The sequence below is a fragment of the Mobula hypostoma genome, chromosome 7 (assembly GCF_963921235.1).
Source record: "Mobula hypostoma chromosome 7, sMobHyp1.1, whole genome shotgun sequence".
NCBI classification, from domain to species: domain Eukaryota; kingdom Metazoa; phylum Chordata; class Chondrichthyes; order Myliobatiformes; family Myliobatidae; genus Mobula; species Mobula hypostoma.
In genome coordinates, this window is record NC_086103.1 from 120,906,364 (window position 1) to 120,921,476 (window position 15,113).

The following is a 15,113-nucleotide window of genomic DNA, read 5'->3' on the forward strand; positions in this document are numbered from 1 at the left end:
CAGTGAATCAAGCGTTTAGAATCCTAGGTAGAGGAATAGATCGAAAAACAGGGAGATTATGTTGAACCTTTACAATAGACTGGTTATGCCACAACTTGAGTATTACATCCATTTCCAGACCGTGAGCACAAGTTTTGTCAATAAAATATTTCCGTTACTGTGCATACATCCCATTAAAGGATCTTTGTTTCTATTCACTACAAGGATCTAATCAGCCAATCATGTGGCAGTAACTCAATGCATAAAAGCATGTAGATGTGGTCAAGAGGTTCAGTTGTTGATCAGACTAAACATCAAAAAGGAGAAGACAGGTGATTGAGGTGACTTTGACCATGGAATGATTTTGGAGCCAGATAGGGTGGTTTCAGTATCTCAGAAACTGCTGATTCCTGGAATTTTCAGGCACAGCAATCTCCAGAGTTTACAGAGAATGATGGTGAAAATACCTTGGTAATAAAAGCAGTCAGAGGAGAATGGCCAGACTGGTTCATGCTGACAGGAAGGTGACAACACGTTGAACCTTAAAGTGGATGGGCTACAGCAACAGAAGACCACAGACATACTCTCAGTGGCCACTTTATTAGGTACAGGAGGTACCTAATAAAATGCCCAGTGAGTTTATATCTAAATACTCCTGAAGAGTGATGATAGTTCAGAGATAACAATCATTAATTAAAACATCAAAAGAAGGATTTGGAATAGGTCACTCAGCCCCTCATTCTGCTCTACATTCAATATTATCAGGGCTGAAGTGCCCCAGGTCTCATTTCATCTTCTATCCCAATTCTCATGGTCCTCAATGCCCTGATCTATTGGGAATGCACCTAATGCCCTTCAAACACTTCCAGTGATGTAGCCTCTACTACCCTCTATGGTAGAGAACTCAAAAGACCTATCACACTCTGTGAGAATAACCTCAAACTCCAGTACTTTTTGGGTGGAAGAAAACTTACACATTTCTCCTCTACCAATTACTTTAAATCTGTGACTCCTGATTTTTAAGTCCTTTATACTTATGCTAACTAGGCACTGTGTAATTTTACAATTTTCAATTGATTCTCTTCTGTTTCAAAGAGAACATCTCTTGCTTAACCAATCTTTCGTAAATGCTAGCATTTTCCTCCTGGCAATATACTCACAAAACTCTACACCTTCTTCAGTTCAATTCATTTCTTGTAAATGTGCTGACAAGTAATTGCCTGTACAGAGTTTATAATTCCAGCGTAACCTCCCTTCTCACTAAGCGCATTCTTATCTAATAAAGGATAGCATCCCAAATATCTTTTTCAGTCAAGTAGCTGACTTGCCCTGCTTCCAGAAAGAATGCTTTATACTTTATACTTTATTGTTGCCAAACAATTGATACTAGGATGTACAGTCATCACAGCGATATTTGATTCTGTGCTTCCCACTCCCTGGATTACAAATATTAAAAATATTAAAAATAGTAAAAATTAGTAAATATTAAAATTTTAAATTACAAATCGTAAATAGAAAATAGAAAAATGGAAAGTAAGGTAGTGCAAAAAAACTGAGAGGCAGGTCCGTATATTTGGAGGGCACGGCTCAGATCCGGGTCAGGATCCGTTCAGCAGTCTTATCACAGTTGGAAAGAAGCTGTTCCCAAATCTGGCTGTACAAGTCTTCAAGCTCCTGAGCCTTCTCCCGGAGGGAAGAGGGACGAAAAGTGTGTTGGCTGGGTGGGTTGTGTCCTTGATTATCCTGGCAGCACTGCTCCGACAGCGTGCGGTGTAAAGTGAGTCCAAGGATGGAAGATTGGTTTGTGTGATGTGCTGTGCAGTGTTCACGATCTTCTGCAGCTTCTTTTGGTCTTGGGCAGGACAACTTCCATACCAGGTTGTGATACACCCTAGAAGAATGCTTTCTACGGTGCATCTATAAAAATTAGTGAGGGTTTTAAGGGACAGGCCAAATTTTTTTAGTTTTCTCAGGAAGTAAAGGCACTGGTGGGCCTTCTTGGCAGTGAACTCTGCTTGGTTGGACCAAGTCAGGTCATTTGTGATATTGAGCCCGAGAAACTTAAAGCTTTTGACCTGTTCCACTTGTGCACCACCGATGTAAATTGAGCCGTGCGGTCTGCTACTCCTTCTGAAGTCAACAACCAATTCCCTCATCTTGCTGACGTTGAGGGATAGGTTATTGTCTTCACACCATACCACCAGGTTCTCAATTCCTCTCTGTACTCAAACTCATCATTACCCAAGATATGGCTTACAATTGTTGTGTCATCAGCAAACTTATATATTGAGTTTGATGGAAACTTGGCTACACATCATGGGTGTATAGTGAGTACAGAAGGGGGCTGAGTGCACAGCCTTGTGGAGGAGAGCATGTCCCCTATTTATACAGCCTGGGTCCTGACAGTGAGGAAGTTGAAGATCCAGCTACAGATCTGAGTGCTAAGGCCCAGGTTCTGGAGCTTAGGAATCAGTTTATTTGGAATGATGGTATTAAAGGCAGAGCTGTAGTCAATGAAAAGGAGCCTTAAGTATGCGTCTTTATTCTCCAGGTTTTCTAAGGAGGAATGTAGGGCCAGAGAGATGGCATCTGCCGTTGACCTGTTGCTCCGGTAGGCGAATTGCAAAGCATCGAGGTTGACTGGTAGGCTGTGGTTGATGTGTACCATAACCAATCTCTCGAAGCACTTCATAGCAATTGATGTCAGAGCCACAGGTCGATAGTCATTCAGGCATGCCACCTTGCTCTTCTTCGGCACTGGGATTGTCGTTGCCTTCTTAAAACACAAGGGGATCTTAGACTGAAGCAAGGAGCAGTTGAAGATGTCAGCAAACACTCCAGCTAGCTCGCTCGCACAGGCCCGGAGAACCCGTCCTGGGACACCATCTGGGCCCGTTGCCTTCCTTGGATTTATCCTCAGGAATATTCCTCCACACCATTCAATATTTCCCACCTGATCAAATCCATTATTTCAATCTCCTCTAGATTAGATTCCATTTTCCTCTTTTCCACCAAAGTGACCCATCTGAATCTTCCTGCAGTCTAATTTTTGCCTCAGTGGTGTCAACTACATGGTCAATTTTTGTATTTTCTGCAATCATTCACTGTATATTTAAGTCTAAATTATTAAAATATTTTACTGAAGAAAATATTTTCCAAACTGTATTTTGAGCGCTGTGAAACCCATCCAGTCACACAGAGAATATACATATATCAAACTGCACCCCTTGCTTTCTGCCACTGAGCCAATTTTGGACATGATCGCCCACACCCCCTTGGATCCCATGAACTAGCCTGTTGTATAGATTTTGTCAAAATCTTTGCTAAACTTCATTTAGGTGACATTAGGTGCACCGCCTTTATTGGTTCTCTTTGTTATTACCTCAATAAATTTCAGTCAAGGCCTCAGAAGGCATGACCTTCCCATATATCTGTATTGTCCATGATTTTTACCTTTCTTTCCTTCAGCAGCCTTGTAAGGTTTCCCTTACAAAAGAATCGCTGCTATACAGAGATTCCTGCGACTCTAAAGTCTCATCAGCAGATGGCCAAGGATGTGGTGGAGATGGCTGAGTCACGTCTGAGGCACTTGGATCTGGTAGGGACAGTGGCGTCTGGTCAGACGGGGCTGGACAGCTTCCCTTCAACCTGCTTCACAGGGCCCAGGGCAAGGAAAGTCGCAAATTGGTCCAGGAAGAGGTGCGAGCAGCTGTCAAGGAAGTGCATACCACCAGGATGGTAGGCATGGGGCAGCAGGAAGCTTGGACAAGGAATGAGGATGCGCTGGATCAGGAGATCTCCTGGTCCAACATCTGGCAGGCAGAACCTCGGCACAATAATTTCATGATCCAGGCTGTAAGGACATCTTAACTAGTGCAGCGAACCTTTCTGCATGGGGTAAAAACGAGGCACCATCATGACCTCTCTGACCACAGAACACATCCTCAGCAGCTGCCCAAAATCCCTGGGAGAAGGCCGCTACCATTGGCGCCATGACCAGGTACTGAAGGCAGTGGCAGAAAATATTTCCTCACCCATTAATCACAGTGAGCACTTCTGCCAACCCAGAAAACCCATAGCTTATGCCAAAGTTGGAGACCAAACACAGACTCAGCCCAGATCACCAGCAGGCTTGCTCGCCACAGTGACTGAAAATCAATCTTAGTAAGCAATTAAAGTTCCCTTCTTCATCACTGAGGAACATGGTCATTTTGTCAGAAACTTCGAAGTTGGTAGTCATGGTATAATTGGAAGTGACATGGGAAGACCAGATTGAGGAGGTGTTTGGGTTTGGGTATTTGATCCTCCACAACATTCCGCGTGGGAATTTAAACTGGAGGTGGCAGTGTTTTTTTTACAAGGTCTCGCAAGGTTGCGAGCTTGACATCAACCCAGCACGGATGGAGAGTGCGCTCGGGAGCGGCCTGTCACTGGATCCAACTTGGGAACCTCCGTTCTCGAGCCCGGCACTGATCTCACTGTGCCACCAGCCGACCGTGTTCAAGCGAAAGAAAGCCAGATACCAGAAGCTGGTAGAGTAGTGGCAGAGATAGGGGTGGAGGGCACCATGCAAGCCTTTAGAGGTGGGGTGTAGAGGTTTTTCTGGCTGCTCACTCTGCAGAACCTAGTCTCTACTTGGCAGTATGGGGGCTGCAAAGAAGAGGGGCATCAGGACCATCACAGTGGGAATCAAGATGAACCAATGCTGCTGGAACACAAGTCAGGGCCTGATCAACTCTGGCTGGGTCACCTGGGCGAGAATATCTAATGTTGAAAGACCCAAAACACCCGAAGGCCCCAGGTTACATCACTGATGATGTGTCCCTGTGCATCCTAGTCCTAGGATATATCTCAGCATCTAAGTGAAGGTTTACACTACCCTTTGGAATGCATTCAAACTAATTGTCCATCACTAAATTTAAACTAATTTGCCTGAAGGTGAAGGGTCTTGTCCTAAAGTGTTCACTGTTGGCTTTCCTCCACAGAAGCTTCCGAAGTCACTGAGTTTTTCCAGCAGATTGGTTGTTGCTCCTGATTCCAGTATCTGCAGGTTTTTTTTGTCTCGAATTGATATGTCATTACTCAATTTGTCACTTCTTCCTCGTTTTAAACAACAGCTCATTATCGGCAGTCCTAGCAAGCCAAAGAAATACAGAGACATAGGGCATGGAGACAGGTCCTTAGGTCCAGAGAGATCACACAACATTGGTATTAACCCTATATTAATCTCTTTTTTTCATTTTCCCCTCTTTTCCTTCAAATTCCCTCTGATTTACCATTCACCTTAACACTTTGGAGCAATTTACAGCGGTGAATTTTTGGGATGTGGGAAGAAAACAGAGAACCCATCCAGTCACAGGGAGAATATTGCAGACTCCAGGTAGACAGGACCTGAGGTCACTAATGAACCTAGGTCTCTGGTGCTGCAAGGTAGCAAGTCTATTGGCTGCTCCACTGTGAAGTCTGTTCTTATTGAAAAATTGCAACCAGAACCTCTGCAACGTTTTTCCTCACCTCTTTTCAGTGGCAGAATTCCCAAGGCTATCCTACTTTTGTCCCCAACAGATCCTTGTAACACTCTGTGAAACTCTTACTGATGAATTGTCTGTCATATTCCATTGCTGATCCCGCTGAAGTCCCAACGCTGCCCCAGGAAGGAAAACTACTGCCAAAGGGGACTGATTGTCTTCAGAAAAAGAATATTCTCCTCCCGCATCAGAATTTAAGCATTCTTTGTCAGGTTTTAAATTTCTGTTCTGGCTGTTGGAAGAGTTGACTGTGTTTCTGTTGCAAGTAGAAGTTATTCTGCACATAAGCCTACCCTTGCAATTTAGGATGAAGATCTACATCTACTTCCATGGTAAAGCAAAGGCCTGTTCTCCTTTAATATAAGAAACATAAAATCAAATTAATTATTTTCAATACTCTTTTAATAAGAGGCATGTTTGTTAATATTTTCAGAAAAATAAATCTAAATATTTTCTGGTCTACTTGCAAAATTCCTTTGCAGCTTAGATCCTGCAATTGGATCTTTGAATTGTTTACTGGCAGCTATATACTTAAGTGTATATTTTGTCTTGTACACAGGTACCTAGTTACTATCAACCATCAGAGAGTTGATTCATTTTAGTACAGTACTCTTAGTCCCCTGGTCAAAGACTCACAGCTATGTAGCCCCTGGGCTTTAAAAGACACAGCTACTCAGACTGCATACCTGGTGCCAATTGCTGCCCTACCCATGCTGTCCACTGTTGCACCAGGGAATGAGGTGATGAGAATAAGGTGTATAATAATTAGGTGTATAAGATGATGAGAGGCATTGATCACATGGATAGTCAGAGGCTTTTCCCCATGGCTGAAATGACTAACACAAGAGAGCACAGTTTTAAGGTGCTTTGAAAGTAGGTACAGAAGATATGTCAGGGGTAAGTTTTTTATGCAGAGAGTGGTGAGTGCGTGGAATGGGCTGCCGGCGACGGTGGTGGAGGCGGATACAATAGGGTCTTTTAAGAGACTCCTGGATTGGTACATGGAGCTTAGAAAAATAGAGGGCTATAGGTAACCCTGGGTAATTCCTAAAGTAAGTACGTATTCAGCACAGCATTATGGGCCGAAGGGCCAGTATTGTGCTGTAGATTTTCTATGTTTCTATGAATCTACAGGAATCCCTGCATTGTTTCCCTGTGTGTTCAGTGGCCACTGTTGCTGTAGAGAAATCTCTGGCTAATAACAGCTGTGCTGCCAAACTAAGAGGGGGAAACCAGTTTGCATCACATCCAGCAGGAAAGATGAAAAATGATCATAGAAGCCAAGTGCCCCGACAGCACATGGAGCAGGTGCTGCAAGTCCACAGTGACCAGACCAGCCAGGGTACAGACCTCAGCCCAGCATCTCAGCACTGGACACCTACATCACACGCCCAACACCAGCCTTCACAGGCAGCCTCTCCACACAAGACATGGGGTGATTTATTGATGGATCTAGCTTTTAGCATGAAACAGCAGGAAATGTGGGAATTTTCACCGGTTTCCTGGCACAGCACCACTGCCAGTAATGCGCCTCGATTTTAACACCCTTTTTAAGGCTGATCCCACTGGCACACGCATTCCTAGAAACTAAGCAAGGTACCAGACGACAGGGCAAGATGCAGTAGGAGCTTTTGCGGTGCTGAACTGCACAAATACTCACCTTGTGTAAATCCTGTGGAAAGTTGGATTACTAAAATGGAACTGCCATTTGGGATTGAAAGAATCCAAAATTACTTTGATTTAATGTGTTTGAAGTGATACAATTCCACTTCAATCCTCTCTTGCTTTGGGGGATGAAAACAAATGTAGTTGAACAGAGGTTACTTGGTTTTTGATTCTTACTTGAGTTTGAGAGTCTTCACATGAGTAAAACTTCCCAGATATTTCTATCCACTTTTGCTGTCTGATTCAGCAGCCCATCTCAGCTGATGTTTATATAAGCTCCTTCTTAGCGGGACTGTAGAATCAGATAGCAAAGTGGCATCAACATGCAAGTAATGATTTGATTACTTCTCTGGCAACTCTTTGCATCGTTCTTATTACTTCCAGATCTACAAAATCTCCCCTTTTAGCCATAAAATCCTAATTATTTTCTTGTAGCCATTTATATTTATACTTACCTTCCTAGAGGTGATGGTCCTTAAATGTTTAATGACGCAGTGAATCTAACTGGTAATTTAGGAAACGGAATAAAATTATAACCAACCTGCAGAAAGCAGATTACTGATAGTAATTAATGAATCTTAGAACACAGCATTATTAAGCATGAAAGATGTCTGGGTACAACATCAGGCACAACATTATATAGGAGTACAAACCAGCAGTCTGCCATGGAACTGGCCACTGTTTGAAGTTGCTATCAGTGACTGGCGAGGTGAAGATACATCTCTCCCAAACAAGGTAAAAGGCGCTTCTACCCTCCGGTAGCCTGCAGGTCACCTTTGAGCAAGATGTAGCACCTGTTAAGCCCCTCCCAATCGGGGTCATGTGAAGCACCTGAGAGCAGGTGGTGAATTGTTCTTTGAGCAGCTAGTGCATAATCACAGGTCCTGGTTATGCTACTGATGTCAGGCATACATTCTCTGAAGAGTATTGACAATGACTGGGGTCACCTGTCTTGTAAAGACACTACCTAGAGGAAAGCAAACCATTTCTGTAGAATTTGCTGAGAACAATCATGGTCATAGAGCATGATCGCCCACATCATACAACACGGCACTCAATCCTCCTCCAGGGGGTGCACTGTGATGCTAGAAATCCAAACAACACACACAAAATGCTTGGATTTCCAGCATCTGCTGAAGGGTCTCGGCCTGAAACATCATCTGTACTCTTTTCTATAGATGCTGCCTGGCTTGCCGAGTTCCTCCAGCCTTTTGTGTGTGTTGTACTTATATATAAATCTGTTACCCTCTTTTGCATGAGATTTAAATAGCATACGGTACAAAGTCAGAATTACTACTTACTTTTTCTGACTAAAATAAATGTAGCTTGTGATTTCCTCAGGAAAATACTTCAAAAGTACAATAATTACTAAAATAAAAAATAATATTTTTAAGAATGCCTTCATGATACTTCGGCTATGAATGCACATATTCCAAAATTTATCTTGCACTCTGTAAAATATTCACCACTGAGTTGTTGAGTAAAAATTGTGCATTTTACCTTCCTGTTTGCTGTTTGTGTGTACCGTGTCCATCTACACTTGCTAGATACCAGTTATTCCCCAGAACTTATGCTGAACAATAATCAACATAGAAAAAGTCGACAGCCACACAAATGATTTCACTTAATCTCCCTCAGTACCTCTCTAGTAGGATAATCACTTTGTCACCAATAGAAAAATCTGGAATAATGATACTAATCTCAATATGTATGAGCAGAAAGATTTGTCAAGGAAATAAGAAAAGATCTTGTTTGCTCTGGCTATAAAAATGGGGGCTTGATATTGGTACTGGTACAAAACGGTAAATATAAATGATTGAACTGAACGTCTAAAAGCATTTCTTTATTTCTATGAATAGCAAGTGGAATCAATTGAAGGTTTTCTGACAACCTTTCAGTGAGAAGCAATAACATTTGGGTTCAACAGTTATCCCATCATATACAGAGGTGATTATCCATAGTGTCCAACAATGACAGGAACCTGTGTGGGAGAATTTTTAAAGTTCAGGAGCCACTGCACTGAGTCAGTTTCAATCCCTCGACCTGAGAAGTCCAGGTCCAGTGGTATGAACAAACATCACAAACTGGCATCTTCCTCGGTTGCAGTGAATGACAATGATGTCTCCAATGCCTTGTCATGCCCTTCGCTCTCCGCAGGGTGTTGCAGTTCTGCAGTTCCACCTTCCTGGCCATTGGATCTCACTGTAGATCTCATCCATCCGGTCTACCGGTGCTGACTTTGCATGTTAGGACAGGCATGTCCCTGTCCCACCAGGACGTGAGGCTGCCGGCTACCCTCCCTGGATTTAGCCCGCTTGTCAAAGCAGTGTACCGGGGTGTGGCTGCTGTCGCATGATATTTGGAGAGCAGTGTGTCCAGAGGGGACCAAAGATGAATGAACTGTCCCGGAATGGACATGACAAGTCCCTTCACCAGAGGTGCAACCCCTCCCTGGATACCCAGGCACCTCAATATACACTATTTGATAGTTAATTAGCCATATGCAATATTATGTTCACAATTGTTTTTTTTTAATTTACAGACTGTGAAAATATTCCAGTGAAATACCTCAGATGGGGAGACCCTGAGCCCATTGCTGCTGTAGTCTTCGCCTGCCTCGGTCTCTTGGCCACCATGTTTGTGATGTTTATATTTATGGTATACCGCGACACTCCTGTGGTCAAGTCATCCAGCCGAGAGCTTTGCTACATCATTCTAGTGGGAATCTTCCTGGGATATCTGTGTACCTTCTCTCTCATTGCCAAGCCCCAAAAGATTTACTGCTATCTTCAGAGAATTGGCATCGGTCTGTCCCCCGCCATGAGCTATTCTGCTTTGGTGACAAAAACCAATCGAATTGCGCGAATCCTCGCTGGAAGCAAAAAGAAGATCTGCACTAAGAAGCCCAGGTTTATGAGTGCTTGCGCCCAGCTGGTTATTGCCTCCATGCTGATATGCATTCAGCTAGGGATAATTGTTTCTCTTTTCATAATGGAGCCACCAGAAGTCATTCATGATTACCCGACTATCCGAGATGTTAAGCTGATATGTAACACCACCAACATAGCCGTCGTTGCTCCCCTTGGATACAATGGTCTGCTGATTTTAAGCTGCACTTTCTATGCTTTTAAAACTCGGAACGTCCCTGCCAATTTCAATGAAGCAAAGTACATTGCATTTACCATGTACACAACCTGTATCATTTGGCTCGCCTTTGTTCCCATCTACTTTGGAAGCAATTACAAGATCATTACCATGTGTTTCTCTGTTAGTCTAAGTGCCACAGTGGCACTGGGCTGTATGTTTGTTCCGAAGGTCTATATCATTCTGGCCAAGCCTGAACGGAATGTGCGCAGCGCATTTACCACCTCGACTGTTGTCCGGATGCATGTTGGTGATGGAAAGTCATCCTCTGCTGCTAGCCGTTCCAGCAGTTTGGTTAACCTATGGAAAAGGAGAGGTTCATCGGGAGAAACTCTAAGGTAAGAGAAAATTTGTTATCCAAATCATCTGCTTTCCTTAGGATATTGTTTAATGGAGTCACTGCATTAATAATCTTTAATGTTGGTTGGAAATTAAACTTCTAAGATCATTGTTAATCATTTTGATGACGTTGACCACAAGAATATACATTGTGATGCCTGCACTTACACTCAGTGGCCACTTTATTAAGTACACCTGTAGACCTGCTCCCTCATGCAAGCATCTAATCAGCCCATCGTGTGCAGCAACTCAATGCAGAAATGCATGGAGACATGGTTAAGAGGTTCAGTTATTGTTCAGACCAAACATCGGAATGGGGAAGGTCATCAGAAACTGATGATTTCCTGGGATTTTTCACGCACAGAGTTTACAGAGAATGGTGCAAAAAAAAATCCAGTAAGCAGCAATTCTGTGGATGAAAATGGCTAGTCAATAAGAGAGGTCAGAGGAGAATAGCCAGACTGTTTAAGGCTGACAGGAAAGTAACAGTAACTCAAATATCACATGTTACCAAAGTGGTGTAGGAAGAGCATTGCTGAATACACATCACGTCGAACCTTGAGTTGCAGGGGTACAGCCTTAGAAGACCAGGGACATGCACCTGTACACTGAGATTAAATGCTTGTTGTCTTGCTCTGAAATTTTCAACTCCAACATTATAGTAGAGGCAATAATCTATTTATTTTGATTCCGTTAACATCCTCACTATGTTGAAATAGCAGAGGAAAATTGTGATAAATATCTGACAAAGAATCTGAGGAAATGATTTGATTGGCATTGATTACAAAATTATTACACAGATCATGTGTAATGCAATGATACAGTATGTGATGTTAATGTTGTCAAATGGTTCAAATATTTAATATTGCTTTACCTTGATGGAAATGAGTCTGCTTTTCAACATCATTATCATCAAGCAGATATGGTTGGGTTTTGTTTGTTGATTATTCAGTGACTGGCTGATTAGTAGAAACTGGAAGAACAGTAAAGTAGTTGGAACTTGTTGTCCTTTCCCCAGTGTCACAAGACCTCACAAGTTAGTAGTAAATTGATATGATACAATTATTCACAATTAGTAATAACATTATTCTGCTTTGCAGCTTTTCTCCTTCACAGTCACCCTGACAATCTGAAAAGCTATCCTAGATATGAATCATTTTAAAACCAAAGATTGCATTAGAGGAAGTCTGAGCTTTGCTAGAAAACTAGAAGGCAATATTTTCCAGTGTGATCATAATGTCAAGTTGAGGAAGCAGACCACATATCTTCCTGGTTACTGCGATCTGAAACTACGTTTCAATTATGTGCTATGTTAACTGAGCTGGGTCCAAACTGTTGTCCCCACTCTCTACCAGCACATCCTGGGCCAGGTGCAAGTGGCGAAGTGAGTTGTTTCTTCACACCAGGGCCTCAGGCAATGCACACGTAGGTACTGCATTCATTAGGGACAGCCAGCATGGCTTTGCATGGGATGAGTCATGTTCTATTAAATTGATTGAGTTTTTCTGGGAGTTGAAGGAAAAGCTGTGGATATTGTCCATGTGGAATTTAGCTAGGCAATTGACAAGATCCCTCATGGTAGGCTCATCCAGAAGATTGGATGCATGGGATCCACAGTAAATTGGCCTTTTGGACTTAGAATTGGCTTGCCCATAGAAGGCAGAGGGTAGTGTTCAATGGGACTTACTCTGGCTCGAGGTTTGTGACAAGTGTTCTTCTGCAGGGATCTGTACTGGGACCTCTGCTGTTTGTGATGTACATGATTGATTGGGAAAAGACATGGATGGCTAGGTTAGTGGGTTTACAGATGCTATAAAGGTCGATGGTTTTGTGGATAGTGTGGAAGACTGGCAAAGAACATGCAGGAGATCAGACAATGTTAAGAGGCAGGGAAATGGCAAATCAGAATGAGAATCATGTTTATTATCACCAGCATGTGACGTGAAATTTATTAACTTAGAAGCAGCAGTTCAATGCAATTCATAATCTAGCAGAGAAAAGATAATAATAATGAAAAATAAAATAAATAATAATAAGTAAACAAGTAAGGCAATTACATATATTGAATAGATTTTAAAAATGTGCAAAAACAGAAATACTGTATATTAAAAAAGTGAGATAGTGTCCGAAGATTCAATGTCCATTTAGGAATCGGATGGCAGAGGGGAAGAAGCTGTTCCTGAATCACTGAGTGTGTGCCTTCAGGCTCCTGTACCTCCTGCCTGATGGTAACAGTGAGAAAAGGGCATACCCTGGGTGCTGGAGGTCTTTAATAATGGATGCTGCCTTTCTGAGACACCGCTCCCTGAAGATGTCCTGGGTACTTTGTAGGCTAGTACCCAAGATGGAGCTGACTAGATTTACAACCTTTTTCAGCTTCTTTCGGTCCTGTGCAGTAGCCTCTCCATACCAGAGAGTGATGCAGCCTGTCAGAATGCTCTCCACGGTATAACTATAGAAGTTTTTGAGCCTATTTGTTGACAAATCTCTTCAAACTCCTAATAAAGTGCAGCCACTGTCTTGCCTTCTTTATAACTACATTGATATGTTGAGACCTGGTTAGATCCTCAGAGATCTTGACACCCAGGAACTTGAAGCTGCTACTCTCTCCACTTCTGATCCCTCTGTGAGGATTGGTATGTGTTCCTTCATCTTATCCTTCCTGAAGTCCACAGTCAGCTCTTCCATCTTTCTGACTTTGAGTGCCAGGTTGTTGCTGTGGCACCACTCCACTAGTTGGCATATCTCACTCCTGTACACCCTCTCATCACCACCTGAGTTTCTACCAACAATGGTTGTATCGTCAGCAAATTTATAGATGGTATTTGAGCTATGCCTAGTCACACAGTCATGGGTATATAGAGAGCAGAGCAGTGGGCTAAGCACACACCCCTGAGGTGCGCCAGTGTTGATTGTCAGTGAAGAGGATATGTTATCACCAATCCGCACAGATTGTGGTCTTCCGGTTAGGAAGTTGAGGATCCAATTGCAGAGGGAGCTACAGAGGCCCAGGTTCTGCAACTTCTCAATCAGGACTGTGGGAATGATGGTATTAAATGCTGAGCTACAGTGGAGCTTAATCCAGCCAAGCTGAGGGGAAACATGATAGAAGTTTATAAGATTATGAGGGTGTATACAGAGTAGAAAGCCATTATCTTCTCCCATGGCTGAACAGTGTAATATTAGAAGGCATGCATATAAAGTGAGAGAACGTACATTGAAGAGAGAAGTGCACTGCAAGTTGTTAACTTGGAGAGGTCAGTGCCCGGAATGTGCTGCTAGTGGTGGCAGCAGAGGCAAGTACAATGGAGGCATTTATGAGGCTTGTCGATAGGCGCATAAATATTTAAAGATCAGAGGAATGTTGACATTGTGTAGGCAGAAGGGATCAATTTAATCAGGCAGTTCAGCACTACATTGTGGACTGAAGGACCATTTCCTGGGATGTACTATGTTCTATATTCTATTCCTACAGCCTTTGGCAGGAGGCAAGCTTCAGAGTTCAAATTACCTTTGCACTTCCAATCTCAAGGTCTGGAACTCCACTGAAGGAATAAGGACCTGTCCTAGTCCTGCCCTTCCTAGAGTAGGATCAGAGCAGCCGACTTCTCAGGAATTTCTTTGGATCACCAGAACAGCTGGGATCTATCTTGGGACTATCTATGTTATTCAGCTCTTTCTTGCTTGACAAAGGTATATAAGATTATGAGAGGCATTGATAGAGTGGACAGCCAGCACCTTTTACCCAGGGTGGCAGTGCCCAATACCAGAGAACATGCCTTGAAGGTGAGTGAAGGAAATCTTAAGGGAGATATTAGAGGTAGGTATTTTACACAGAATTGATGAGTGTCATGAATGTACTGCCATGTGTAGTAGTAAAGGCTGATATAATGGGGGCATTTAAAAGTCTCTTAGATAGGGACATGGATGGAAGAAAAAATGGAATGTTATTGGCTATGTAGGAGGAAATGGTTAGATAGGTCATGGAGTAAGTTCAACGAAGATCGATTATGCCCTTTCTTCAAACCAAATGGCCACACCCAGCAAAGTCAGACGTAGAAATGAATGTACACTTCACAAACTGATACCCCTGAAAGGATTATTTTTTACAATAATCTAGAACATTCATGTTTAATTCTTGAATCACTTGACTTACTCACTTCTAACACAAGTTGCTATGAAAGGATCTTAATACTTTAAAGCTGCTGTGATGGTATCTTACTAACACAGATGTGATTAATGTAATTACATTTTTGATTAGCTATTGTTTTATATCGATCTTCTTGCAAAGTGACTTGTCCTTGAGGCCTGCAATGCCTGTTGCTAACCATAAAGATAAAGATTAGCTTTATTTGCCACTTGTAAAATGCATCATTTGCATCAAATGAAGTCAGTGAGGAAATGTATTAGGCAGCTCGCAAGTGTCGTCACGCTTCCAGCACCAGCACAGCATGCCCA

General features: G+C 42.6%; 1 protein-coding gene across 9 annotated transcripts in view; it reads left to right on the forward strand.

Moving 5' to 3' along the window:
- grm5b (glutamate receptor, metabotropic 5b) overlaps positions 1-15,113 on the forward strand; it is a 578,722-nt gene that overhangs the window by 529,181 nt on the left and 34,428 nt on the right. For all 9 annotated transcript variants that reach the window (XM_063053886.1, XM_063053882.1, XM_063053885.1 and 6 more), the window contains exon 8: positions 9,715-10,654. In XM_063053886.1, the coding sequence (XP_062909956.1) occupies positions 9,715-10,654 (940 nt within the window). The remainder of the gene's footprint in view (positions 1-9,714; positions 10,655-15,113) is intronic.